Below are 21,119 nucleotides of genomic sequence, written 5' to 3' on the forward strand. Positions count from 1 at the left end.
GGGGTTGAGTGTAATCCAGACTTAGGGGAGATACCAGGGCCACTAGCCTCCTGCAGGTCATTATACCATTTCCTCTTGTGATAAGGTTAGCCAATCTCATCAAAAGCAATTGTTATTCAAATCCAAGCCGAAGAGGGAATGCAGATTGGACTATTGTCGAGGTAGGTTGAGTAGAGGAAATGTAGCCTCATCGGCGGCCGGGCGCAACTTCTATGTAGATAAAGCTGACACAGCCTCAATGTCATAGAGGCCAACTGGGGCTTCGCCTTCTGGAGTAGACATTGGTGTTGATGCACCAGGAACCGGCATGGACCATGGTGCCAGAGATGGAATCAAGAGACGAGCCGGAGGCTGGTCCGTTATGGGCTCAGAGGATTCAGCTGGTGCCGAGGGCAAACCTGCTGGTGGTAACCATGGTGGAGAACCTCTCGGCTCCGTGGGACCCAAAGGCACGCCTGAGGAAGTCAGCAAGGATCTGATGATTCAGAGCATGGCTGTGCTGAACTCTTTGATCTACTTAGGAGTAGTGGGAGGCCACAGAAACTCAAGTTGTGCCGGAACAAGTTCTGGGATCGGCTCCAAAGTAGAATTACTTTAGGAGTGAGATCAGGATGTATGGTGCCGCTCCCATGCCTACATAAGTGTGAGCAGTGGAAAGGGTCCAAATCCTGCTTAAATTTCTTCTGGTTTGTATTTCTAACTTGCACAAAGATTTGGATCGGGAGAAAGACCGACCCCTGGAATGACACTGGCAAATTCTGGATTTTGAAGGGGCCAAACGCTTGACTTGGACTGGTCTTGCTGCTGAGTCTTCTGGTGCTTGGTAAAGTAGAGTTTCACCTCGCGGCCTCAGATGGCCTTCGAGTTCATTGATGCACAATCATTATAGGCCTTAAAATCGTGGCTCGACCCCAGTCACCACAGGTACATTTTGTGAGGATCTATCACACACATTTGTTTGTAACAGTCCATACAGCAGTTCAAATCTGCTGTTTTGGAAGGTGACACGCACCTTGCACACTGTAAAACAATTTTTCGAGTCAAGGTAATGGCCTTAAAGAGACAAGAGGTAGCTCAGGAATGCGTCTAGTGGCATGGAAATAAAAGAAAAGACAGTAGCACACAGGAGTGGTGCCTATATAGGTTCCGCATGTCATTTCTGGAGTGGAAGTAGCACAGCGACACCTATTGGCACACAGAGGTGCTGCTGAAATGTTTGCCAGATCCAGTATGAGACCTGTGGAATATTCATAAGGTTAGAAATTTGTCTCTCTATCAAAATGGTGGGACTGGAATGAATCCAAGATAGCCTTTTTGTACTTCCATTTCAATGTCAACCGCTATGAGAATGTGTTGTGGAAGTGGCTCTGGAAGTGGAAGCGGTCTTGCAGAATTTCTTAAGATTTTCGGCAACATACAGCTTAACTTTACATTCCTGGATCACCTTCAGCTTCATGAGGGAACATAAAACCCAAACAGCAGGTATAAAGCTTAAACCCTTTGATTTTAGGAGGGGATACGTTCCCTCTTTTTCAGAAAATTGTAGAAAACAATTGTCAACTGCCAAGAAAAGTGGGAGTGAGCTCCAGATCCTCATATGAAGGCCCAGAAGGAAAGGAATTGAAATCAGTTTGTGAAGTGATGCTTGCATGCAATTTTATTTAGCACATCTAGGGTGGAACCAAGTTGGTGCAGAGATGCACAAAGCCATCTAGCAGTGCACAAGAGCTATGCTGTTTTAAACCTTCAGGATCCAGTCTGGCACCCGGGGATATCCTAAAGGTGACGAATCTGCAGTTGGAAGTATCCAGTCCGAGGGATCAAAGACCATTATTTTATTTTGTATTTGAACATTTGGCATCACGCACGACTCCATCCCGGAGGAGTATCTCGGCGCTGAGCAGGATAAAAAACCCCCAAAAAAGGATAGGACGTTCTAAATCAGCCAGATCTTCAAACCCATCTTAAAGGCAGCGAAGTGTGAGCAAGAGCGAAGACTGGGGGGGGGGGGGGAAGTTTATTTCAGTGATAGGGGGCTGCGTAAGAGGAAGACCTGCCTTTATATCTTGGAGTACTAATGAATGGGATCACCAGAAGTGCCTTATCTGAAGATCAGCATCTCAGAGGCAGGTAGGGGTATAGTCGAGTGGACAAATAGGCAGGACGAGACTTGTGAATCATCTTTTGTGTCATACAACGTAGTTTGAAAATAACATGCTTTTTTATCGGCAGCCAGTGTAGCTTACTGAGAATCGGAGAGGCAGACAAGCATTAAGGAAGGTTACATATTAGCCGTGCAGTGGTATTCAGGACCACCTGCAGTTTGGACAGCAAGGTGTTGTTTACTGAGGTCTGCAATGCTTTCCCATAGTTAAGGCAGCTGGAGAAAAGGGTCTGGACAAGAGTCTTCTTGGCATTGTCTGGTAACCATAGGAGAGCTTTTTTTAAGAGCCTCATGGTGGCAGAGCAGAGGCCACAGGTGGCATTAACTTGATCTTTCATAGAAAGAGAAAGTTCTAACTCCACTCCAAGATATTTCACTACCTGCTTAGGAGAGGGAGTGGGGCCTGAGTTCGGAAGGCCATCATTCTGCAGACCATATCTCAGTCGCTTTGCCAAATAAGATCTCTGTATTATCGCTGTTTAAATGCAGACAGTTGTTACTCATCCAGGCAGCAATTTCCCTCATGCAATTTACAAATTTGCCTTTCGAGATTGTCTGGGTTAGGGCCTAAGTAGATATGAAATTGAGTATCATCAGCATACAACACAATCTTCAAACCACAGGCTCTCACGATATGGGCCACCAGGGCTACATAGATGTTAAACAGAGTTGAGCTCAGGCACGATCCCTGAGGCACTCCCTTGTTCATATGCATCAGTCCAGACTTATAAGAGTCAATGCAGACTCGTTAGGTCCAACTGACAATGAAGTTCCTGAGACAGTTTAACGCCCTGCCATAAAGCCCAGCCTCATAGAGCCTGCAGATTAGAATGGAATGGGAGACCAAGTCAAATGCTGCTGACAAATCCAATAGTACCAACATAACAACAAAATTGTTTAGTGATAAGCCAAAGGTAGCTTTCTTCCAGGATGATATTTTGGTAACTGGAAGGCATAAAAGGGATCATGATCAATAAAGTTTGGGAGGTTTTATGTAGAAGGGCCTTATACTGCAGATATCAGCAAATACAAGTTTGCCAAACAAAAAGTCACACACTTTGTGCATGAATTCAGTAAGGATGGTATTTGACCCAAATGCCAATGAAGATTTTCACACAACTAATGATTGTGGCACAACAGTTTGTGACCATCCTGAATTATCAGCTGTGTCTGAAGATTGTGTTGAGTATTTAGCTACAACAGGGCTTACGGAAGCTCTGGTGTTGGTAAATACTCAACAACACCATCTTCAGACTCAGCTGATAATTCAGGAATATCTCAAGCCGTTGTACCACTACATCAGTCAATCCTTCACAAGGAACCTAAATAACCTGTCCTCATCATGAACCCTTTTCTTCCACTTATCATGGCCCTTCTTCTACCGTTCTTAGTGCGAGCAGTCTTACACGCGTCAGTCCGTATACACACACATAAAATATCTACTAGCTGTTGCTCATTTGTTTTTCCTTCTTTCTTTTTCTTGCTTGTTAGAATTTTTATTTCTTTGCCATATTATTATTCACAATTTTCAGTTGTGTTCTATTTTACTTTATTTAAAAGAAAAAAAGCTAATTGATAATACAACACCACCTGATTGTTTAGCTTTTTAACCATGCATCCCATTTCATTAAGTAGAATTGTCCTGGTGCTACCATTAGGTCACCATTCTTATTCAAGTCTTTTCCACCATTATAGACACCCCCTATTTAGAAAAACAAATTTGATTAATGCACCCTAGCAGGGCCCAACCTGAGATGCTGTGTGAGTTGTGATCTCAAACATCACCACTGGGTGATGCAAAAAGTTCAGATGTCACACTGTTACCAATGTTAGCAGTTTCAAAGTGCTTTTTACACCTCACTGTGGTTGAAAACTAAGAACAATAGTGTCCACTGATGTTATGAATGGTCAAATAAAATGTAAAGAAATAAAAGGATTGTTGCCTACCTTTTTTAATAAGCTTTATTTAGGTACAGTGTGTTTTTGACCAGTGTACTGTCCAAAGGGGTTCCCCGCAAAAGAGAAATAAACGTAATCCTAAACTTACTTCTGTAAAATGTGGCTCAAGGATGCTTTTTCTGTCCACACTACCAGGATCCCCGTACATTTGCTTCACTGGGTCACCGGAGCTGTGAAGCACTGTGACTGGGTGAAGGTACTGGAAATACTCTGCACCCATTAGGATTATGGGACAGCAGCAAGTAGTGGAGGAGTGTATGGTCACATGAGCACGAGTATTTCAGAACCAGCCATATGTTAACTCCAAGACAAATAGCTACTTGTATGTAAAAGTGTATGTACTTTTAGGCACTACATATACATGCATGTCTGACCATCTAAATATGAACAGCGGGGAAAGGTTCGACGCTGAGAGCCGAGAGGCTCTCTTGGCGGGGACCCGATAAACTGCTGAACCCCTCCTTTACTGGTTGTGCGATTTACCGATGCCAGGACACCGCGGACATTGTTCTGTGGTGGGGACGATCTATAATGCACACAGAGCAGCATGGAGGACAAGCAGGCACGTAAAAGTGTTGTTCCAAGTAAGACTCTAGTTATAAAAGTGATTGGCAGCAAAAACGGAATACAAACCATGAAAATAAATTACATTGCATTATTTTACTGCTTAAATTAATGGAAATGGAACTTTTATCGTTTTGATGAACTGCTGCACTTTTGAGTACTTTGTATATTTTATACTAAGGAAGGCAATACTTAAAGACCCGGATAAGGGTAAAGAAAAAAATGGCAAATTATCAAATGCTGCAGAGCCAGCCGAAACGCATTTTTGGGAGCCGTTCATTTTGAAAAGAAAAGTGCTGTAACATGGATTCTGACAAAGTGTGCAATAAAATAAGGTTTCATCAGTATATATATATATATATATATATATATATATATATATATATATATATATATATATATATATATAATAATGGGGAGGAATTATATAACTTTTTATAATTATTTATGGATATTACTGATTATTTATGGTTTTCTATTTATTAGGGTTTTTTAGTCTTTATTTATGGTAAACATGAAATTATTTTTATAATAAATTACTATTAACTGATTTTTACGATTTAACTAGTTTTATCATAATTCAAGCGGGCACCAGTTTTAGTTTTTGAGTGGTCATATATAAATTGGCATACTTCTTACCGGACATCTTAGATGAATAGTAATTTCAACTAAATATATGTGGTCCAATGTAAGCAATCCTGATTATGTATTAATTAATAAAACAAAGAGATAAGAAAAGAAGGAAAAAGAAAAAAGGAAAATTAAACAGAATCATAATATCACTATCGCCCGGTTTCGAATCATTTATGATTTTTTATAAAAATTTGGTTTTTATGGCATAGTCACTTTAATGCACTTGTTTTACTAGTGTTATGCTCCACTTAGAACTAGATTAGGAAACAGCAATTCTTGTAGGGGATGACTTAATTGTGAAGATAATCAACCATTTAGACTAAATGAAAAGTATGCCCAATTAACATTTCAATTGAATGATTTCATATATGTTACATGCATACTGTCATTTGCTATTCATGTCATTGAAAAGTTACCAATGGATTTAACCAGGAATTTTTTGCTTGTTCTTTTCAACGGTTTTTTATGCAAAAATTATTCAACTATTATTTATGAATTGTTCGCCCCATGCTGCTATATTTATTTATTTATTTATTCATTATGTATGTAAATTATCAACTAGTTCGTTTCAAACATGCTTTTTAGCGGAGTATGTTTTCCATTTTCACTAAGTCACATGACACTTGCATGGTGAGGGTGCTTTAAAAATGAAAAAAGAGTGTAATGTCTAATCTGGTCATGTGATCAAGCCCACTTGTTGGGTGAAACGCATCATTTGCCATGTCGATCAGTGTCAGCAATTAAAAGAAGATAATACTTGCACTTAATCGGTGTCCGTGTCCCGCTTTTCAGCCAGCTGCTGTTGGGAAATTGATAAACTGTGTGTGTATATATATATATATATATATATATATATATATATATATATATATATATATATATATATATATATATATATATATATATATATATATATATATATATATATATATATATATATATATATATATATATATATATATATATCCACAGCGAGGACTCGTTGTTGGCGGCATTTGGCGCTCTTGGTGGTGCGAGAATTGTGGAGACGGCAGAGTCAGCCGTTGTAAAATTCAATCAAGGCTCCTGGTTCAGGAAAAAATCCACACGCACTCCCTGGTATGGTGCAGTTCCAAATCAATTTAATAACATCCCAAGCATGGCAAGCAGGTTTACAAAACCCAACGCGTTTCAGTCAGCTTTGACCTTGTTCACGGGTAACAGTGATTTTTCACTCTTCTGTTTTTATACTAGTCACATGATGTTACATTTCGCTTAGCCTTATGGTCCTTGTAGTCCAACGACCATAGTGGGATTATTATTAACCATTTTATCAGGTGTTAATTCATATATTTTAAACAAGTTTATGTCATCAATAATACCAATCAAATTATGGGTGCATGTATCAATTAAACATTTTAGTAATCCAATCGTCATATTGACTACTCTTTGTTAATCAACTTGTACCTTGCTCCTTTGCCCTCTAGTGGGCCAAGATTGAATATATCCGCACATTTTATCTCTCTGGAGAGTGATATACTTTTTAAACAATATACCTTAAGTTTAAAACACCTGATTCTGTGAAAATTAAATTTTATAACCATTTTCCAGTTACTTCAAGGAAAAAAGAAGAAAACTTCAGATGAAAAAAGAGGGAGAGCACGGAAATCATAACGGGGCATTTAAGACTGTGTCCAGATCATTTAGTTCTACTCATAAGTGTGAGTGCATCTCCTCGTCTTTATTTAAACCATACGGGGTCAGAGTCCTGAACCCTAGGATGTGGCGTGATTCCTTTGGTCTGAGTGTCTTTTCACGGTTGCCACCTCTCACATGACAACCCACCGTTTCGACAGCATAGAATTTCAATAGTTTCCAGTCACTTGAATGATATTTTTCCATGTGTTCCGCTACTGCGTAACTGCGGTCTTTATTGATCGTTGCTCTTACGTGTTCTAAAATACGTTTTTTCAGTTCGCACACTGTGCTTCCTATGTATTTCAGCTTACATGGACATTCGATAATATATACCACGTATTGGCTTTTGCAGTTGATCATTTGGTTGATTGTCCACTTCTTTTTGTTTGCCATTTTGATTACTTTGATGTTTTGCGCAATTTGACATACTTTACACGTCGAGCATTTATAAAACCCTTTCAGTTGTAGCCAAGTTGGTTGTTTTACTGTTGTTGCAAAGTGACTGTGTACCAGCTCGTCCTTGAGATTTTTAGCTCGTCTGTATGTTATTTTTGGGTGATTTCCCACTATTTTTGCCATCGTAGGGTCCAGTGTCAAAATGTTCCAACGTTTACGTAGAATCTGTTCGATTTGTTTTGATTGGGTCGATAGTATCGTGATCAATCGAATGGGATTCTCTTCCTGTTTCTCACAGTACTTATGGTCTTTGATGATGTCTTCCCTGTTTTGTTTTTCAGTTCTTTTGAGACAGTCCGATAAGATTTTGTTGTTGTAATTACGTTTTTTAAATCTCCTGATTGATTGTTGACTGTGTTTTCTCCATTCATTGTCATCAGAGCAGATTCGACGTATTCTTAGTAGTTCTCCATAGGGAATGTTCCTTATTAGAGATGGTTGATGGAAACTCTCCGCATGTAGGGTAGCATTGCTGGCTGTACTTTTGCGGTGTAATGTTGTTTGTATCTTTCCCTCTTTGACATAGATCTCTGTGTCCAGAAACACAATTCTGTTGTCACTGATGTTATATGTGAAGTGCAAATCCGTATCTGTGTTGTTTAGGATGTTAAAGTATGATTCAAATTCTTGTTCCGATCCATCCCAGATTATAAGGAGATCATCAATGTATCTCATCCAAGATACTATTCGCTCCACATGGTGTTCATTTTGACTGTCCCAAGCTACTTTCTGCTCCCACCAGCCCATTGTGAGGCATGCGTAGCTTGGGCTAAAAGAAAAACCCATCGCGGTTCCATTCTTTTGTAGGTATATTTCTTCCCCAAACAAGAAAACATTCTTTGTTAAGCATAGTTCGATCATATCTGTTATCATGGTGTTGTGATTTGTGTAGTGGATATTCCTTTCCTTGAGGAAATATTTACATGCCATTAATCCAATTTTGTTGTTGATATTGGTATACAACGAGATGACGTCCATGGATATCAATTTGTATGTTGGTTCCCATACCACTTCTGCGAGAATTCTTAGTAGGTCTTTTGTATCTCTTAGGTATGACGTTAGTTCTTTGACATATGGAAAGAGAAATTTATCCACAAAGTTCGCAATTGGCTCAAGTAGCGAACCCTTCGCAGATACAATTGGTCTCCCTGGTGGTTTCGTGGGGTTTTTATGAATCTTGGGGAGAAAACAATTTATTTTCTCCCCAAGATTCATAAAAACTAAGAACTAACGTCATACCTAAGAGATACAAAAAACCTACTAAGAATTCTCGCAGAAGTGGTATGGGAACCAACATACAAATTGATATCCATGGACGTCATCTCGTTGTATACCAATATCAACAACAAAATTGGATTAATGGCATGTAAATATTTCCTCAAGGAAAGGAATATCCACTACACAAATCACAACACCATGATAACAGATATGATCGAACTATGCTTAACAAAGAATGTTTTCTTGTTTGGGGAAGAAATATACCTACAAAAGAATGGAACCGCGATGGGTTTTTCTTTTAGCCCAAGCTACGCATGCCTCACAATGGGCTGGTGGGAGCAGAAAGTAGCTTGGGACAGTCAAAATGAACACCATGTGGAGCGAATAGTATCTTGGATGAGATACATTGATGATCTCCTTATAATCTGGGATGGATCGGAACAAGAATTTGAATCATACTTTAACATCCTAAACAACACAGATACGGATTTGCACTTCACATATAACATCAGTGACAACAGAATTGTGTTTCTGGACACAGAGATCTATGTCAAAGAGGGAAAGATACAAACAACATTACACCGCAAAAGTACAGCCAGCAATGCTACCCTACATGCGGAGAGTTTCCATCAACCATCTCTAATAAGGAACATTCCCTATGGAGAACTACTAAGAATACGTCGAATCTGCTCTGATGACAATGAATGGAGAAAACACAGTCAACAATCAATCAGGAGATTTAAAAAACGTAATTACAACAACAAAATCTTATCGGACTGTCTCAAAAGAACTGAAAAACAAAACAGGGAAGACATCATCAAAGACCATAAGTACTGTGAGAAACAGGAAGAGAATCCCATTCGATTGATCACGACACTATCGACCCAATCAAAACAAATCGAACAGATTCTACGTAAACATTGGAACATTTTGACACTGGACCCTACGATGGCAAAAATAGTGGGAAATCACCCAAAAATAACATACAGACGAGCTAAAAATCTCAAGGACGAGCTGGTACACAGTCACTTTGCAACAACAGTAAAACAACCAACTTGGCTACAACTGAAAGGGTTTTATAAATGCTCGACGTGTAAAGTATGTCAAATTGCGCAAAACATCAAAGTAATCAAAATGGCAAACAAAAAGAAGTGGACAATCAACCAAATGATCAACTGCAAAAGCCAATACGTGGTATATATTATCGAATGTCCATGTAAGCTGAAATACATAGGAAGCACAGTGTGCGAACTGAAAAAACGTATTTTAGAACACGTAAGAGCAACGATCAATAAAGACCGCAGTTACGCAGTAGCGGAACACATGGAAAAATATCATTCAAGTGACTGGAAACAATTGAAATTCTATGCTGTCGAAACGGTGGGTTGTCATGTGAGAGGTGGCAACCGTGAAAAGACACTCAGACAAAAGGAATCACGCCACATCCTAGGGTTCAGGACTCTGACCCCGTATGGTTTAAATAAAGACGAGGAGATGCACTCACACTTATGAGTAGAACTAAATGATCTGGACACAGTCTTAAATGCCCCGTTATGATTTCCGTGCTCTCCCTCTTTTTTCATCTGAAGTTTTCTTCTTTTTTCCTTGAAGTAACTGGAAAATGGTTATAAAATTTAATTTTCACAGAATCAGGTGTTTTAAACTTAAGGTATATTGTTTAAAAAGTATATCACTCTCCAGAGAGATAAAATGTGCGGATATATTCAATCTTGGCCCACTAGAGGGCAAAGGAGCAAGGTACAAGTTGATTAACAAAGAGTAGTCAATATGACGATTGGATTACTAAAATGTTTAATTGATACATGCACCCATAATTTGATTGGTATTATTGATGACATAAACTTGTTTAAAATATATGAATTAACACCTGATAAAATGGTTAATAATAATCCCACTATGGTCGTTGGACTACAAGGACCATAAGGCTAAGCGAAATGTAACATCATGTGACTAGTATAAAAACAGAAGAGTGAAAAATCACTGTTACCCGTGAACAAGGTCAAAGCTGACTGAAACGCGTTGGGTTTTGTAAACCTGCTTGCCATGCTTGGGATGTTATTAAATTGATTTGGAACTGCACCATACCAGGGAGTGCGTGTGGATTTTTTCCTGAACCAGGAGCCTTGATTGAATTTTACAACGGCTGACTCTGCCGTCTCCACAATTCTCGCACCACCAAGAGCGCCAAATGCCGCCAACAACGAGTCCTCGCTGTGGATATATATATATATATATATATATATATATATATATATATATATATATATATATATATATATATATATATATATATATATATATATATATATATATATATATATATATACATACACACATACATACATATATACATACACACACATATATATTTATATGGGTTTACACGTTATATAGGTATGACTACATATCATGTATGTAGGCATTCATGTGTATAGGTCTATACACATGTATATAGAGTTCTCATCATGAATACAAAATTACAAAAAAAAACTTTCCACGCCTCCCTTTCCTTCCAGCCCCTGACTCATCCCAAACCTTTCAGCCTACAATGGACTCCCAAACATTCTTTCCAAACACTTCTCTCTACCTACTCATTCAACCAACACGCGTACATGTCCACCACTCCCAATAATATCTCACACCTTCCCTTTAGTAATTCACTTACAAATAATCTAAATGCATGAGATCTGAAGAGCAAAATCTAAAGACAACTATTCCGACAAGGAAAAGGAAGCACACTATCAATTTACTACCTATTTACCTCTAACCTTAGGTTGCAGAGTAGCTACTCACTGTAAACCAAATTAACACCTTGTCCGTGGTAGTAATCGCTACATAAAAACAAGTAAGAGTTCCAATTGTAGCTGAGAGGAGCTTCACACAACCCTGCCCTGTTTGCATGAATAAAACAGTATAATTTGGATTATCCAGTTTGTGCTATCATTACAAGAATAACAAGCAGAGAGAGAAGGACGCCGTACAGAGGCGGCGTGAGGTTGTCTGACCGGGAAACAAGGGGCTCAATGTAGGCAAAGGTGAGGACCTCGGAGAGAGAGGGGTTAGGCAGGTATGGATGGACAAGGAGGGTTGGACAGGAGTGGCCAACTTGGAGGGCAGGCATGGTAAATACACTTACCCGATAGAGCAGTTCTTCTGGTGTCAGCACTTTTCCATCTTCATCCAACCTAACAATACAATAATAAAGTTGTCAGTGTATTCTGAGCTATGCTGAAGCACCAGTGTGTGCTGAGCCTCTGCTGAAGCACCAGTGTGTGCTGAGCCTCTGCTGAAGCACCAGTGTGTGCTGAGCCTCTGCTGAAGCACCAGTGTGTGCTGAGCCTCTGCTGAAGCACCAGTGTGTGCTGAGCCTCTGCTGAAGCACCAGTGTGTGCTGAGCCTCTGCTGAAGCACCAGTGTGTGCTGAGCCTCTGCTGAAGCACCAGTGTGTGCTGAGCCTCTGCTGAAGCACCAGTGTGTGCTGAGCCTCTGCTGAAGCACCAGTGTATGCTGAGCCTCTGCTGAAGCACCAGTGTATGCTGAGCCTATGCTGAAGCACCAGTGTATGCTGAGCCTATGCTGAAGCGTCAGTGTAGGCTGAGCCTATGCTGAAGCACCAGTGTATGCGGAGCCTATGCTCACGCGTCAGTGTATGCTGAGCCTCTGCTGAAGCACCAGTGTATGCTGAGCCTCTGCTGAAGCACCAGTGTGTGCTGAGCCTCTGCTGAAGCACCAGTGTATGCTGAGCCTATGCTGAAGCACCAGTGTATGCTGAGCCTCTGCTGAAGCACCAGTGTATGCTGAGCCTCTGCTGAAGCACCAGTGTATGCGGAGTCTATGCTGAAGCACCAGTGTATGCGGAGTCTATGCTGAAGCGTCAGTGTATGCTGAGCCTATGCTGAAGCACCACTGTGTGCTGAGCCTATGCTGAAGCACCAGTGTATGCTGAGCCTATGCTGAAGCGTCAGTGTAGGCTGAGCCTATGCTGAAGCACCAGTGTATGCGGAGCCTATGCTGAAGCGTCAGTGTATGCTGAGCCTATGCTGAAGCACCAGTGTATGCGGAGCCTATGCTGAAGCGTCAGTGTATGCTGAGCCTATGCTGAAGCACCAGTGTATGCTGAGCCTATGCTGAAGCGTCAGTGTATGTTGAGCCTATGCTGAAGCATCAGTGTATGTTGAGCCTATGCTGAAGCATCAGTGTATGCTGAGCCTATGCTGAAGCATCAGTGTATGCTGAGCCTATGCTGAAGCGTCAGTGTATGCTGAGCCTATGCTAAAGCGTCAGTGTATGCCGAGCCTATGCTGAAGCGTCAGTGTATGCTGAGCCTATGCTTAAGCACCAGTGTATGCTGAGCCTATGCTAAAGCATCAGTGTTTGCTCAGCCTACGCTGAAGCATCAGTGAGGGCTGAGCCAATGCCGAAGCATCAGTGTACACTGAGCCCACGCTGAAGCATCAGTGTATGCTGAGCTTATGTTGAAGCATCAGTGTATGCTGAGCCTACGCTGAAGCATCAGTGTATGCTGAGCTTATGTTGAAGCATCAGTGTATGCTGAGCTTATGTTGAAGCATCAGTGTATGCTGAGCTGTGCTGAAGTATCAGTAAGCGTTGAGCCTACGCTGAAGCATCAGTGTGCACTGAGCCTATGCTGACGCATCAGTGAGGACTGAGCCTATGCTGAAGCATCAGTGAGGACTGAGCCTATGCTGAAGCATAAGTGAGGACTGAGCTAGACTGAAGCCTCGGTGAGAGCTCAACCTACGCAGAAGCAGTGAGGGCTGAGCCTATTTAGTGCTGGGCCTATGCTGAAGCATCAGTCAATGCTGAGCCCATGTTGCAGTGTTAGTGATGCTGAGCTAAGCTCACTGATATAGCAATAAATCCTGGACCTATGTTGATATATCAGCGAGTTCTGAGTCTACGGTGAAGAATGAATGTGACCTCCATCTATAATGATGTCTTAGTCAGCGGTGAGCATACGTTTTGCTATCAGTAAGTGCAGAGTGTGTGCTGAAGGGTTAGTGACTGGTGAGTCTGTGTTTTAGAAGCAGTGAGTACTAAGAATATATTGCAGTACTGATACATGCTCAGTATATGTGCAGGGTATGGTGTAAACGTCTCGCACGAGACCTGCGTTTACGGATGACTCTCATGAGAAGTGCCTCACCTGTACGTCTTGCAAAGAACCAGGCGAGAGTACACGGAGTCGAAGTCGCGTTCCACCTCTCTACTGGCAGCCTGGAATCAGCGCAAAGAAGGAAGAGGAATTAAAAGTAACCTTCAGAAGACATGAGGGAGACTCATTCAGCACAGATGCCCACCCAGCAATAGGGTGAGAGTTAGGGCTAGTTTTGTTCCCCAAAGTCACCACTCAGGGAGTCATAACTGTTCTTACACATACCTATGGTAGAGCACTGTGGCACAATCAAATTCGGTCAAACTCCCTCTGTGCCACACATTGTCAAGCCCAGAACTTCAACGATCTGCAGTGTACAGCACTGTGCTCAGAACCTTTACCCTGCTGCAGTATACTGTGTTGTGCCAAGCACTTTAAACCTTTCCCCTACACAACATCGTGTCATCCACTTTGAATCTGTACACCATAAATATGCACAGCGACCATTTGTGCTACACCGCACCGTAACCCTGTGCGTTATAAATATGCCCAACAATTTAACCTTATGCTCTATGGAGCATTGGGTCCAGCACTTTAACACACTGGGCTGGGCAGCATTCATCCAACACTTTAGCCCTCTGGGCTATACAACATATCGTCCAGCACTAACCTTCTGGCCTATACAACACAGCGTCCAGTACTAATCCTCTAGTCTATACAGCATTGTGTCTAACACTTTAACCCTCTGGCTGTACGACACTGTATCCAGCACAAACCTTCAGAGTTATACAACACTACGTCCAGTACTAATCCGCTGGGCTCAACAATACTGCAACCAGCACAAACCTTCGGAGTTATACAACACTACGTCCAGTACTAATCCTCTGGGCTGTGCAACACTGCATCCAGCACAAACCTTCGGAGTTATACAACACTACGTCCAGTACTAATCCTCTGGGCTGTGCAACACTGCATCCAGCACAAACCTTCGGAGTTATACAACACTGCATCCAGCACAAACCTTCGGAGTTATAAAACACTACGTCCAGTACTAATCCTCTGGGCTGTGCAACACTGCATCCAGCACAAACCTTCGGAGTTATACAACACTGCATCCAGCACAAACCTTCGGAGTTATACAACACTGCATCCAGCACAAACCTTCGGAGTTATACAACACTACGTCCAGTACTAATCCTCTGGGCTGTGCAATACTGCATCCAGCACAAACATTCGGAGTTATACAACACTACGTCCAGTACTAATCCTCTGGGCTGTGCAACACTGCATCCAGCACAAACCTTCGGACTTATACAACACTGCATCCAGCACAAACCTTCGGCGTTATACAACACTACGTCCAGTACTAATCCTCTGGGCTGTGCAACACTGCATCCAGCACAAACCTTCGGAGTTATACAACACTACGTCCAGTACTAATCCTCTGGGCTGTGCAACACTGCATCCAGCACAAACCTTCGGAGTTATACAACACTACGTCCAGTACTAATCCTCTGGGCTGTGCAACACTGCATCCAGCACAAACCTTCGGAGTAATACAACACTGCATCCAGCACAAACCTTCGGAGTTATACAACACTACGTCCAGTACTAATCCTCTGGGCTGTGCAACACTGCATCCAGCACAAACCTTCGGAGTTATACAACACTGCATCCTGCACAAACCTTCGGAGTTATATAACACTACGTCCAGTACTAATCCTCTGGGCTGTACAATACTACATCTAGGCACTTTAACCCTGTGGACTATACAACACTGCGCCCAGCACTAAACTTCTGGGTTATAAAACACTGCATCCAGCACCAACCCTCTACAACACTGATACCGCAAAAGTATCTAAATTCTGTTGGGATGAAATCCGTGGTAGTGAAAAAAGATGGGCAAGGAAAGTAAGATACAGGTTAAGGGAGTTCATAAAAATGCACTCTCTGTGGGTGACAATCAATGTTCCCTCTAATTATTTTCCTCTATGTGCGGCAGAGTAAGGTCTCTGTGCGCTGCAGCCAAGGCTATGTGTGCCAAGAACCTGACCGCGCGTGTAGATCCGGGCTTTAAGTTGAATGAAAAAACTAGGGGGGTTTATCAAAGGGGCGTGACCGATGCAATGAAGGGCATGGCTTAAAAGCAATTAAGCGAAACATCTGTGCTTAGAATAGTGTGCCACCCGACTGATATTTTGCTTCCTCTGTCATTGCATCCAGATCAGTGGTCGAAGTGGGGAAAAAAATAGTAGGGGGAACTGTGGGCGGAGAATCAGAAGGCGGGAATAACCTGATGATTGGATAAGTGGGCAGAGTTAGAGGTGTGGCCAGGATTGCAAAACATCCCAATCTTTAATATTTGTTTGGCATTTCACTGACCAGTTACAGCTTATTATGCTATGTAATTCAACCAATGGATACACATGATTATTTAACGATTAATATGAGTTATTGACATTAAAATAAATTCACAAAGTGGGATATGTTTCTAATCACAGAATGTCCCAAATATGCTTAAAAGTGGAGGCACAAGCCATTTGTTTCCGAGCCATGGACAATCAATTTTACGTGTGTAAATCACTGTATGGGAAATGTTACATAAGACAAAGGACTACAAGGTGTAGGAGTCACATGACAACCATATTAGTAGGCAGTATAGTTTAATAGTGATTGATCTGGAGAAACACATACTCAGAATTTAAAACTTAATACTATGATTGGGGGTCATTTAATAATCGTTATTCATTTGGATAGAAATCAACACTTTTTGCAACATTAGGATAATCAAAGGCTCAGGGGAAAAAAACCATAAAGCTCTAGTTTATACCTTGCAGTCTGTATGCAGCTCTAAGATGAAAGTTAATAGCTCACTGTTCTTTGTTAGGATTTTAACTTATAGACTTCAAGTAGCAAAAGAATCTTACTGACTAAAGTAGTAACCCACTGACCTATTTACAATATGTGCACTTTGTGATGGGCATGGTACATGGTCTTAGCAGCAGGCACATTAACCCTCTGCACTATCTATGCTGAGGAATTGCCTAGCACTTCCAAACCTCATGATATTTGGGGCCCGCTAACTGCATACCTGTTGACTGTCACTGATGTCTGATTGCTCATGTCATTAATGTACTGTAATCCTCCACTGCCACTTTCTATACCCAATTGATTACTATCAAGTGTTTGTGTGTCTACGATTGTCATCTAATTCATTGTCGATATCTCCTGCCACCCCGAGTGTACGAACTGTTAATGTGTCATCAATTGCTACAGCATAACCATCTGTATGTGTTCTTTTTGAATCTGAAATTGAAATAAATTAATACAAAAATTTTAAAAAAACCTCTGCGCTATCTTTCCATGAGTCAAAACTTCCACTAGACAAAACTCCGAACTCGCTCTAGGAAGACTTTTATTCACCGGAGTTATCATGACATTTTTATTATTGCCGGAAATTGCTGTAGGCCAGGAAGGAGGCAGCAAGTGCTTTTTTTTTGATAAACAAGTTTTTATTATTTTAAGTGGTACAACATAAAAACCTTGAGCCTGTCGATCCAGCAGCTGAAATTGACTCAACATAAGAATCTGCCACATCTTCGTCCCCCCGCCCCCTCCCCCCCGAACCGCCTGCTCATAATACATTTCCCAGCCATTTCCCCGAGACCTTACGGTATTTCTTATGGCAACCTCGCACCTGATAGAGAGTCCGTTCTTGTGCCGCGCACCAGTCCACGCCGGTGCTCCATTTGGCCAAGTAGGCGGCTGCGGTTGTTTCCAGGTCGCTGCAATGTCTCGCTTCGCTACCATGAACGCTGTCATGAGGAACAACTTCTCTGCGCGCGTGCCATCAAGGCCGTCAGTAATGCCCAGTAGGGTATGCCGAGGGTCGCGTGGCACCTCCCACCCCAAGACCTCCGTAAGCTCCGCTTCTATGCCCCTCCAGTACCCCCCCAGATCGGGACAAGACCACACCATATGTATAAAGTCAGCCGGCTCAAAGCCACATCGGGGGCAAGCTGCGTCAGCGGAGAGGCCCGCGCGGCGCAGGCGTGCCGGTGTGAGGTAGGCAGTGTGGAGGTAATAAATTTGAATAAGCCGCAGTCTAGCGGAGGCCGTCACCAGCCTGGGGGCCATAAGGGCGTCCCGCCAGTCGGCATCGTCCAGGGGACCCACCCACACCTCCCACCTCTCCTTCAAACCTTCTCGGGATACGGGGGTATTGTTAACAAGGGAGCGGTATATCCTGGAAATACCCCCTCTCCCTAGGTTGCCCAACATAACCTGAGTCTCCGGGGGGCTGTGATCCGGCAGCCTAATGTCCAGTGGGGTGTATGTGCGTATGGCATGGCGCAGTTGGAGGTATCTATAGAATTGGGATGAGTGGAGGGAGAAGCGCGCCTGCACCTCCGAGTATGAACACATGCGTCCCCCCCGCCAGACATCTCCCAGCTGGGAGATGCCAAGTAGGTCCCATGAACGAAAGCCCTCCAGTCCCGTAACCTCCCTCAACCAAGTGCCGTACCGGCACGAGTCAGTTTCCCGGTCCACCGGGTACGGCGAAGCGTTGCCCGCCAGGCCATGAAGATCGCTTTAGTGACATCTGGGCAGGAGGCAGGGACGGGGGCACCGTACAGACGGTCCTGGATACAAGAGAACCCCAGGTCCTCTAATTCCACTCTATAAGCCGGGTCGGACCATCCCCCCCCAAACCAATCATGAACGACCAGAAGGCGGGTAGCGAGATAATAGAGGTAAAGATCAGTCATGCCGAGCCCCCCGTCAAAGGTGGGCAGGCGACATGTCGAGAGGGCCAACCGCGGTCTCCCACCACCCCAGAGAAATCTGGTTGCCATCCCGTCCAGCTCGCGGAACCACGGCCTCGGGAAAGACACGGGAGTGTTCTGCAACACGTAAAGGAACCGGGGGGAGAATCATCATTTTGTACAGGGCCACCCTCCCCAGCGGATTGAGCGGGAGTGAGTGCCATCTTGCCAGGTCCACCTTGGCTTTCTTGACCAGGGGGGTCACATTAAGTGCCCAGCTCAATTCTGGGAGAAGGGAGACCCAGATGCCCAGGTATTTGAAGGACAACCGGCGGAGGGGAATAGTGTCTTGCCAGTCAAAGCATTCCCGGGAGGGGTGGAGAGGCACAAGGACCGATTTCCGTGGGTAGAGGTGGAGGCCAGATGTGCGACCGAAGCGACCCAGGATGTGGAGTGCGCGTGGACCCGAGCGCGCCAGATCCCCGAGGTACAGCAGGACATCGTCGGCGTAGAGGGCGATTTTGTCCGCCTCCAGGCCCGGCCACTCCCAACCCTGGAGGAGAGGGTCCGCTCTAATCAGGGCGGCCAAGGGCTCCATCGCAAGCGCGAAGAGAAGGGGCGATAGCGGGCACCCCTGCCGCGTCCCCCGGCCGATCCGAAATGGCCGCGACAGCGCCCCGTTAACCAACACTCTGGCACGGGGGCGCGCGTAGAGGACCCGCACCCTTGCAACAAACTTGGGGCCGAAACCCATGTGGGTCAGGACATCAAACAAGTAGGCCCACCCAACCGAGTCAAAAGCTTTCTCAAAATCAGCGAGCAGGAGGGTGAGATAAGGAGGTAAGCGATGGCGGTGAGCCAAGGCCACATGCTTTGATTGATTGATGAAGGCGTCGGAGACAGTGGCGGGTGCCTCGGTCCGGCATAAAGCCGCATTGGTCCGGGTGTACCAAATATGACAAAAAGGGTCGGAGCCGCTGGGCCAGGAATGCTGCATAAAGCTTGATGTCCGTGTTAATGAGGGAGATCGGCCAATAAGCCGACCTGTCAATAGGCGGCGGCGCGGACTTGGGCAGAACCACAATGGTGGCAATATCAGCCTCTGGAGGGAAGGAGCCTTTATTGACCGCTTCGGCAACGAGATCCCTCAGCCGCGGGACCAGGTGCTCCTTGTAGGTGGCATAAAACTCTTGGGGGAAGCCATCCGGTCCCGGGGTCTTCCCCGAGGACGTGCGCCCTATCGCGTCTCCAATCTCATCAAGAGAAATGGGCGCCTCCAGACTCTCCCTGTCCTCCGATCGAAGTTGGGGAAGGCGTAGGTTGCTCGAGGCGAGCAGAGAGGCCAGGGAAAGGTCCGGCGCCCGGGCCCGATATAGTTGCGTATAGTACTGAGCGAAGGCTTCCGCAATCGCCAAGGAGGAAGAGTGGAGCACGCCATCAGTGCCGGTCACCGCCGGAATGATACGTGCGGTCCTGGGGTAAGTGGCCAACCGGTGCAGCAGCGCACCGTTCTTATCGCCCCACCCGTACACCCTCGCCAGCGAGGACTGCCAGAGGAGCTTGGCCGCATCAAGCGACCGTTGACGAATCTCCTCACGCAAAAGCCGCAGCTGCCGAGACCCGGCAGGATCGTCAGTTTCAGAGAGAGACTGTTCCAAGCGCAGCGCCCGGGCCTCACAGGCAGTGAGTTGCTGCAATTGCTTCCGGCGGTGCCGCACCACATGTGCCTTGGCGGCCCCCTTAACAGTGGCCTTGCAGGCCTCCCAGAGGGTGCCCGCCGAGGAAACCGACCCGTCATTATCGCCATAGTAATGCGCCATGGCAGACCCCACCTCCTTACGGAGTGTCTTATCCTGGAGGAACCATGCGTTAAAACGCCACATCTGGCAGGCCCCACGGGGCGGAGGGCCCAGGCAAAGGAGGACTGGAGAGTGGTCGGATAACCCCATGGGGAGGATGCGGGTTTCCTGGACGCCTACACAGTCGGCAGGGGGGACAAAAATCGCGTCAATGCGAGCATGGGTGTGGTGGGCGGCCGAAGTGTGAGTATATTGCCGAGTGCGCGGGTGCCAGGTCCGCCACGCGTCGCATTGGCCCTGAGCCTCCGCCCAGCCCGCCAACTGCCTCGCCCGTGCGGCGCAGGAGTCTGAAATCGGACCGAGGAGTCTAGCTGTGGGGCCGAGACCGCATTGAAGTCCCCCCCCAGAACAAGAGTGCCCGGCGGGAGAGTCGCCAGCCAAGAGGCGACCTGAGCTAAAGCCTGTGACAGGCCAGAGGGTGGCGCATAAAGCGACAGGAAGCTGAGCGGCCGACCCTCAAGCGTGCCGCTGACGGCAATCCCCATGCCGTGAGGGTCCTGGAGCACTCGGGATAGGACAAAAGGGAGAGAGCGGCGCAGCAAGATAGCAACTCCCCGCGAGCCGCGCGAGAACCCGGAGTGCCACACGCGGTCGTACCCATAGCGCGCCAGAAAGGGGCATTTCTCGCCAAGCAGGTGGGTTTCCTGAAGCAGGAGAACGTCTACCTCTGCGCGCTGGGCATATTT

At 44.7% G+C, this 21,119-nt stretch overlaps 1 protein-coding gene across 3 annotated transcripts in view; it reads right to left on the bottom strand.

The window, feature by feature from the left end:
• The window catches only part of SGSM3 (small G protein signaling modulator 3), a 276,018-nt gene that overhangs the window by 25,706 nt on the left and 229,193 nt on the right, over positions 1-21,119 (bottom strand). For all 3 annotated transcript variants that reach the window (XM_085601237.1, XM_085601236.1, XM_085601238.1), the window contains 2 exons: positions 13,860-13,930; positions 11,829-11,877 (listed from right to left, as the gene is read on the bottom strand). In XM_085601237.1, coding sequence (XP_085457363.1) covers positions 11,829-11,877; positions 13,860-13,930 — 120 coding nt within the window. The remainder of the gene's footprint in view (positions 1-11,828; positions 11,878-13,859; positions 13,931-21,119) is intronic.

The sequence above is a fragment of the Triturus cristatus genome, chromosome 4_2, assembly GCF_964204655.1.
Source record: "Triturus cristatus chromosome 4_2, aTriCri1.1, whole genome shotgun sequence".
NCBI classification, from domain to species: Eukaryota; Metazoa; Chordata; class Amphibia; order Caudata; family Salamandridae; genus Triturus; species Triturus cristatus.